This window comes from Nansenia antarctica (genome assembly GCF_963989245.1).
Source record: "Nansenia antarctica genome assembly, chromosome: 19".
NCBI lineage: Eukaryota > Metazoa > Chordata > Actinopteri > Argentiniformes > Microstomatidae > Nansenia > Nansenia antarctica.
The window spans coordinates 23,012,169-23,021,120 of record NC_137692.1 but is presented as its reverse complement, the minus strand read 5'-3'; the positions used below and the strand labels follow the sequence as shown (position 1 = coordinate 23,021,120).

Here is an 8,952-nt window from a genome sequence, read left to right as displayed (position 1 = left end):
TAAAATGTTGAACTTTTTTTGTTTAGTAATTATTAAAATACAAAGGTTCCATCTCACAAAACATAATGGATGTAAAAACTTTGAAGCTCAATATCTCTGAACTACCCTAAACGGAGATAGAACCTTATCATTCTAAACGGAGATAGAACCGTATAATTCTAAGCTCACGGATTGTCTACCTCCACCAGCCTCCCCTGGTGCAAATGCTTGGAGGGTTATAGGGTGCTCAGATGGAGCCCAATACCTGAATGTAGTTGAGATGGGTCGGCAGGTAGGTAGGATGCCCCCCTCTGCTGCCCCCCTGCACCCATGTATGGGTCCCATACCGTGGTGACTTTGACCACTTCAGACCTGGCAAGGGCTGGAACCAAACATTCAAACCATTTGGGTACACCCCACCCCACCTCCTCTCTCCCTTTCTCCCCCCCTCCCCCCACCCCCACCTCCTCTCTCCCTTTCTCCCCCCCCACCCCCCCCCCACCCCAGCCTCCTCTTTCCACAGCGGATCTTGCCGCATGTGGATCAAATCAGAATCATCCACTAATTGACTATTTACAAGCCTCCAGAACGGGCCGTAATGGACTTGATATTAAATCCCCTCTCAAGTATTTAAAGTGCGTTCTGAGAGAGAGAGAGAGAGAGAGAGAGAGAGAGAGAGAGAGAGAGAGAGAGAGAGAGAGAGGACAGAGAGAGGGAGAGACAGAGAGAGACAGAGAGAGAGAGAGAGGGAGAGAATGAGAGAGAACAAGAGAGGGAGAGAGAGAGAGAGGGAGAAAGAGAGAGAGAAAGAGGGAAAGAGAGAAAGAGAAACAGAGAAAAGGAGAGAGAGGGAGAGAGAGACTGAGAGAGGGAAAGAGAGAGGGACAGAGAGAGGGAGAGGGAGAGACAGAGAGAAAGAAAGAGGGAAAGAGAGAAAGAGAAACAGAGAAAAGGCGAGACAGAGAGAGAGAGACAGAGAGAGGGAAAGAGAGAGAGAGAGAGAGAGAGAGAGAGAGAGAGAGAGAGAGAGGGCAGGGGGGGGGGCATGGGTCTTTCTTTTTTTACAAGGCAGTCCAGTTAAGCCCTGTCAGAGTAGATGGGAGTCGGGAGTGGACTGCCCAGCCCCGGCAGCTCTCAGACGGGATTACGGGAGGACAGAGGGAAGGGCAGCACAGTGCCGGGGAGAGAGGCACGGCCAGATCCCCCCCCCCCACACCCGCCCCAATAACTTCCAGATGGAACTTGGGCCCTTTGGTTCTCACAGATAGAAGACAGCACCCTAGCAGCGCGGATACAGTGTGCTCAGCTAGGGGCTTAGACATGGCCTCTCTATAATGGAGATAGACTCGTGTTTTATGTGGAAAGTTAGATAGCATAAATTAAGATACGTCAGACGGTTCTCTCTTTATACTCCATTAGAGGGTTAGCGACAAGCCGAAAGAGAGAAAGAAAAAAAAACGGTTCTCGGTTCAATAAATCGCAAAGGAAGGAGAATGAACTTTTGTTCTTTGGGGGTTTGGGAGTGGTGTCTTTCATGGGTGTCTTCTGGTTTTACCTGCACCTTGTAAAAAAAACACACAAAAAAAACACATGAAACTTCCTTTTAGTTTTTCATCCTCACTTTTTCCGGCTCATACCCTTCCCATTAGCTACCCGGTGCCCATCCTTAACCCCCACTGAGGCAAGCAGGACCTTATTTTATTTGACGCCCAATTGATCCTATTAGTGGAGGCTGGTGGAGGTAGAAAACGGAGGACCATGCATTACAACAAACCTGTATGTTTGATACCATTCCTCATTCCGTTCCATTACAATGAGCCCGTCCTCCGATTTCTACCTCCATCAGCCTCCACTGGACCCCATAAATGGCATGCTGCCACACTGTTGGTCTTCTTCTAACCCTAACCCTAACACTAACCCTAAGTGTGTCACTGTTAAGGACATTTCTGTATTGTTCTGTTTGTTCTCTGGTCTCAGATATGGCTGGTTCCGGCTACCTCATAGTCTAGGAGTCTACCTAATAGGCTTCGAGTTCCATAACGACAAACTTTTAATCTATGTATTTTAATGGAACTATGTTTTATTGTAAGTCTATTCTTCCGCTTGTAACTTCGATAATGGTAATATATACAAATGTGGAGTAATATGAAAAGACGTGTCAACATTCCATTTAGCTGTGCGTATATCATGGATATTGATACGGCTGGAACGCAAACTGACCAATAGAGACAATGGACCGCATCTATCCGTTATATAAGAATATATATATATGTTACAGTACATGTCGGAATACGGTACAAAAACTAGGGTTAGGTGCTACGTCGACTTGGTACATGCTGGGAAGTCTAATCCTAACCCTAACCCTAACCGTAGCACCCTAGCACCTAACCCTAACCCTAGTTTTCCCACATGTACCGTAACATATACAGTATATATATATATATATATACATATACTGTATAGGTGGTGTAGACCAGCGGAGGCTGGGGGAGGCTAGGGGAAGGCTGGGGGAGGCTGGGGGAGGTAGAGAACGGAGAACGGGCACCTGTGTGTTTGATTCCATTCTTTATTCATTCCATGGTCCCTTCCTCTGATTTCTACCTCCACCAGCCATCAATGTTGTAATGGTGTACTTGTTTACTTGTTTACATAAATGATGTGTGTTGTCTGCAATGGTTCGGTTCTCATTCACACACACAACACCACAGCCAATCCCCATACTGTATCAGCTCCTCCAATAAAACACTTAGAAAATATTTCGGAGAGAAAATATTTATTGAGATCACAGTTACTGTGCATATTACCTGTACTGTAGTGCCCATTAATTATTCTATATTTTGTTAAGTTGTGTGTTTGTCAGTTAAGTTATTCATATAGGGAAGAAGACATTGTCAAGACATGAATCATGTCATAGGCATAGGCATGTCACTCCCCCTCCATCCCTGCCCCCGCCTCCCCTGAAGGCCCTCCATCCCTGCCCCTTCACCTCCCTTAAGGCCCTCCCATCCCTCCATCCCTGCCCCTTCACCTCCCTTAAGGCCCTCCATCCCTGCCCCCTCACCTCCCTTAAGGCCCTCCATCCCTGCCCCCTCACCTCCCTTAAGGCCCTCCATCCCTGCCCCCTTCCCTCCCCTGAAGGCCCTCCATCCCTCCATCCCTCCATCCCTCACCTCCTCTGAAGGCCCTCCCATCCCTCCATCCCTGCTCCTTGATTTGTTGGAGTGGAGCTCTCTACACTGAGCCTCCCCCTCCTGTAAGCAGCGTCATCAACAGGCCGAAGAGAGGGAGAGAGAGAGGGAGAGAGAGAGAGAGAGAGAGAGGGAGTGAGTGTTTGGTGTGTGTGTGTGTGTGTGTGTTTGTCGTGGCACCAGAGCTGTCTCCCTCTCTCTCTCTTTCTTTCTCTCTCTCTCTCCCTCTCTCTCTCTCTCTCTCTCTCTCTCTCTCTCTCTCTCTCTCTCTCTTAATGCTTTAAAATAGCATTAATTATGCTTTTTAGCAGGTGTTTTTCGGCCGTTGGCTGTCTTGTGCAACTGGCAGTGCCACACACTTCTCCCACTCGACTCTGTTTGCCTCTGAGATGCTGGAATAAATTAATCGTGCTGCTGCTTTTAGCTGCCACAGACTTTAGACCAACTTGACAGCGGACAGTCAGTGGTTTGGTTGAGGTTGAGAGAGAGAGATAGAGGGAGAGAGAGAGAGGGAGAGAGAGGGAGACAGTGAGAGAGAGAGAGACAGAGAGAGAGAGAGGGAGAGAGAGGGAGACAGTGAGAGAGAGAGGGAGAGAGAGAGAGATAGAGAGAGAAAGAGAGAAAGAGAGAGAGAGAGAGAGGGAGAGAGATAGAGATAGAGGGAGAGAGAAAGAGAGAAAGAGAGAGAGACAGTGAGAGAGAGGGAGCGAGAGAGAGATAGAGGGAGAGAGAAAGAGAGAAAGAGAGAGAGAGAGGGAGAGAGAGAGAGAGAGAGAGAGAGAGAGAGGGAGAGAGAGAGAGAGAGAGAGAGAGAGAGAGAGAGAGAGAGAGAGAGAGAGAGGGAGAGACTTGACAGCGGACAGTCAGTGGTTTGGTTGAGGTTGAGGTCGGACGCTGCAGAACCCAACGACCTCCAGACAACTGAGGAGACAGTTGCCTTTTTTGGGAACAAAGCTCACTTTTATTACTTTTATTAGCGCAAGCTGCCGCCTCACTATGAACTACGGGAGCTCAGGGGATCAGTGCCGGTTCCGTAAGTTAAAGTGAACATTTTAAGAAGATTTTCATTTTTTAAACATCGTCCTAAAGCATACATTCGAATTAATTGATACAATCTCCCAGCTCGACCTCCGAGGCGTTCATTAGAAACAATTGCTGCTGGTGTTTCCTGCAGAAGTTTGTTTATTTTCACAAATAACTTCCTCACAACAGTGATTCACCCACAAGTCACAGCCTCTGTTGACCTTGACCTCTGACCTTCTCACAACCTTTCCACTTGAACTTAGGAAACCTAACGGAAGGCAGCCATGACAGGAGGCGCACAAACATTTTATTCATAATCAGGAATGCCAAAAAAGTAAAAAATAAAAATAATAATAATAATCCAAATTTGCTATAAATCGAATCAGAAAAATGAGTTCCAGGGATTCGGTGTTGTCTCCAGGACACCATGCTGTAGCTGTTATCACACCCCTGTCCTTGGGAGTAAAGCTAAGCGTTGGCGAGCCTCACCCACACAGTCCCCTGCTCCAACCCACTGCCATGTGGCACCTTGCCTGCTCCACACAAGGCTGTTTCACATTTGCAGTCTTGTAAGGATTTTTCCGACTCAGTCATTTGGGGGCTGGGGGGGGGAGTTTAGGCGAAGGCCTCTGTTCTTGCACTCGCCTAGGCTTAACGACGGCTCCTTAAGCCCCCATCTGGTTGGCCAGGGAGTCCTCTGAAGTCCCACTTCGCCGGGAAAAAACGTTGTTTCAAAACCGCGGGTTTGGGAGCCAAATGCTAAGCGCTAACCGGCCCCGTTGCGGTTTAAAAGACTGGAGCTAATGCTAGCTAAGGCCCTTTAGTGGATGGGTTCGTGCTAAACGATGTCACGCTAACAGCGTTGGCCAGTGTCGGCTTATGGGGGAGGATGAGAGCCACGCACGCTTAGCGCTCCTCTGGGCTGTACGGGTGGGCTGGGGGGGAGCAGCACCTGAAGACTGTTTCTAGAAGTTTCAGTTGGATACATCTCACTGGTGAGATTTCCCAATTCAACGCAGTGGAGATTCCGTTTAGGGAAGAGAATTTAGGGCATTATTACATAGTACAGACATTCACTGACTATTCTTTAAGTCTTTCACTAACTAAGAGTTATGTTTTGGTTTATTCTGTTGGTGGCTGTAATCTGCCACTATCAGAAACCAGCATGTTGAGAAGAATGGTGTGTGTGTGTGTGTGTGTGTGTGTGTGTGTGTGTGTGTGTGTGTGTGTGTGTGTGTGTAATGTGTGAGTGTGTGTGTGTGTGTGCGTAATGTGTGAGTGTGTGTGTGTGTGTAATGTGTGTGTGTGTGTGTTGGATTATTCCTGGTGTAATTAGTGTGTTAGTATTTTACGTCACTGTCCTGCTTGAAATGCCGTTCTTCCTGGATATGAATCTGTAGAGTAAAGACACATGAACCCCACAAGAAGGCTTGACTCAGGTTCTCAACAAAACTGACCACCCCATTTAATTACAATTAAGCCTGTTGTTTAATCTCTTAAAATACACGTAAACATCATCGTCTCTTCCTCCTCATTGGCTGATATGGCATATTGTTCATCTCCACAGGTGTTGAAATGCTGACATAGACATTTGAAACCAGGGGAGACTGCTGGAGGTAGCCTCAGTCGGAGGACGGGCTCATTGTGATGTCATGACGTTAGAACTATAAGGTTCTATCTCCATTTTCGGTCAAAATTTAGTTTTTTACATAATCTGATCCATTAGGTGTTTATTAATGCCTGTGTGGTGTTATTTTTAAAATGTTGACATTTTTGAGTTGAGTAATTCATAAAATACAAAGGTTCCATCTCACAAAACATAATGGAATGTAAAAACTTTGACGCTCAATATCTCTGAACTGCCCTAAACGGAGATAGAACCTTATCATTCTAAGCTCACGATGCATGGAATTGAGCAATTGCATCAAACGCACACAGCTGAGGAATGGTATCAAACATGCACGTTGGTTTGACACCATTCCTCATTCCGTTCGTTCTATGCATGACAACAAGCCCCGTCCTCCGATTTCTACCTCCACCAGCCTCCCCCAGGGATTGAAACGCATCACATAGACATCCTCTTCATATCCTACTACACATCATACACACTACTCCCAAGTTAATGAAAAGTCATCGTCATGGTTACACATTTTCGCTGAGCAAACATCTCCGTATGGCACTGCATTAACATAGATCATGTTGGATAGAAGCTGAACAACCCCTTATATGGCATGCTTCTATGCTCTTCAGAGGGGATTCTTTATCCTCTGGAACTAGAACCTTCCTCCAGGAACTAGAACTCTGCATCTCAGTCACTGATATGGCGGTGCTACAGTCTGGGGGTTCGAAGCTGTGCTGCAGCATCCAGAGTTCGGGCCGAGCGGTCCGCTCCTGCTAAAACTAGTATGGCTTCTTCATTGTGTACTCAAAAAATCTTGGCAAAAAAGGTCATCAAGGCGGCAGTGTTTTTAACAATTTACTGTAATCTAATTTTTACGATGCCTCACAGGCAAGTTCAAAGGTGGGCTGTGTGTGTGTGTGTGGGGGGGGGGGGGTTAGGCTGGCTGGCTCTGGGGTTGACAGGGGTGACGCCCCTAGCTGTCAGTCCAGTGCGCCCCCACACTGCTGAGACCCATCTGGTACTGGTAGGCCGGGTCACGGATGGACAGGGGGCCACTCTGGGCCACCGGGGGGAAACCGGAGAAATCCCTATGAGGCCGTATCGGGCTTGGCGAGCCGGGCGGCTTCCGGTGGTACAGCGGAGGGTGGTGGGCGGCCGACCTGTCCCTGGCGCCGCCGAGGAGGACGGGCGGAGAGGAGGACGACGAAGAGGACGATGACGAGGGGAGGGGGGTGGGCAGGCAGCCTCCTCGCTGCTGCTGGGGCCCGCCGGGGCTGTAGACCCCCAGGGGGTCTGGCTGGGAGCGCGGTGGGGGGGGCAGGGGCGGGGCGGGGGAGTGGTGGTGGGGGTGTGGCACCACGGAGGTGGCGGTGGCGGTGCTGGTGAAGTGGGCGGTGAAGGGCTGGTAGGGGACGGCCTCCACCGCCTGCACGCTGTAGCGGGGGTACGGCTGCACCGACGCCCACATGCCGCAGTCCCCTGCCCCGCCGCCCGCCCCCCCCACCCCAGCCTCGCCCTCCATCCCCCCCCCGTACATGCAGGCTTCCCTGGAGCCCAGGGCCTCGCTGCAGTAGGGGTGGGACAGCAGGGGCGGCTCGTAGGAGGGGGGGGAGCGGAAGTAGTGGTCCTCCGGTACGGCGGCCGAGGTGGCGTCTAAGTACGGACGTTTACAGCCCAGCTCCAAGTGCCTGGCGTTGTCTGGAAAGGAATTTAGGATTGTTAGAGAGTGATGTGATATCGTTGATATGTTTTTTTTTACCAAAGAAGATTTATTTGTTTATTATGACTGGTACATTACCTTTTTACATTTTTTGGCATTTTAGCAGATGCCTTTTCTCCAAAGCGACTTACAACAAATACATTTGTCTAAGTAAGTGAATCATCTATCTATCGGTCATAGCAAAAACAAGTAGTCTATGCTAAGCCCAGGGGCCATTGGCAGTCTTCGAATTTGTATTTTATTTATTTTATTATTATTATTACTATTATTATAATTATTACTATTTACAGTAGAGAAACTGTAGGGGGGGGGGGGCGGTAGAGGGAATGAAGAGGTCAGGTGCCATGGAAGGCTGGTGGAGGCACGGAGGACTCATTGTCAAGTGTGGAATGGAAATGCATCACAATGAACTCGTCCGCCAAACAAGTCCGATTTCTACCTCCACCAGCCTCCTCTCCACTCCCCTCAGCCTCAGGTAGAGCAGTACAGTACGTGAGCTTAGAATGATAAGGTTCTATCTCCTTCAGGTTCAGAGATATTGAGCGTCAAAGTGTTTACATTCCATTACGTTTTGTGAGATGGAACCTTTGTATTTTATTAATTACTAACTCAAAAATGTCAACATTTTAAAAATAACACCACACAGGCATTAATAAACACCTAATGGATCAGATTATTTAAAAAAACTCAATTTTGACCAAAAATTGAGATAGAACCTTATAATTCTAACAATGGAGATAGAACCTTATAATTCTAACGTCACAAGTAGGTGAGTAACACACACCTCTGTGTTTGAAGCAGTGGTACAGCAGGCCGGGCTCTCGGCCGGGGGTGAAGGGGTTGGAGAGGGGGTCCTGGGCGTGGTCGGAGGGCGGCAGTGGGGCGCCACTCTCGTACTGGTAGTGATGGGACAGGACCTGCGGGTGACCCGTCAGAACTCCACCTCCCAGCTTCCCCGTCAGGTGACCGTGTGAGGAGAAGAGCCTCTGACGAACGGCGTTCTTCGAGATCACCGGGTAGTCTTTCCTGAGGGTTAGGGTTAGGGTTAGATCACCAGGTAGTCTTTCCTAAGGGTTAGTTTTAGGGTTAGATCACCAGGTAGTCTTCCCTCAGGGGCAGGATGGCAGACACAACCACTGGGATTAGCCTATCTTAGCATGGGTTAGCTTTGTGCTGAATTGCGTTCTTACGCAACAGCAGTAAAACGTACAATAAACACAGTTAACTCATCCACGGGTGCAGAAAACCCAACACTGATCAAGTTTTATCAAGTTATTTCTGGTTCCAAAGTTGTTCCAAAACATTGTTACTTCTGGTTCCAAAGTTGTTCCAAAACATTGTTTACTGTGACAAAATGGTTTCCCCACTCTCATATTCAATTGAGTCGTAATGAGTGACATATTCCCGTAAACATGCGCTAA

At 48.3% G+C, this 8,952-nt stretch overlaps 1 protein-coding gene across 1 annotated transcript in view; it reads right to left on the bottom strand.

The window, feature by feature from the left end:
• Window positions 1-6,784: 6,784 nt before the first annotated feature.
• Window positions 6,785-8,952, bottom strand: part of tbx4 (T-box transcription factor 4) — a gene marked incomplete at both ends in the record, with an annotated part of 31,180 nt that continues 29,012 nt past the window's right edge. The window contains 2 exons of the mRNA XM_080549265.1: window positions 6,785-7,509; window positions 8,316-8,557. Of these exons, the coding sequence (XP_080405391.1) occupies window positions 6,785-7,509; window positions 8,316-8,557 (967 nt within the window). The remainder of the gene's footprint in view (window positions 7,510-8,315; window positions 8,558-8,952) is intronic.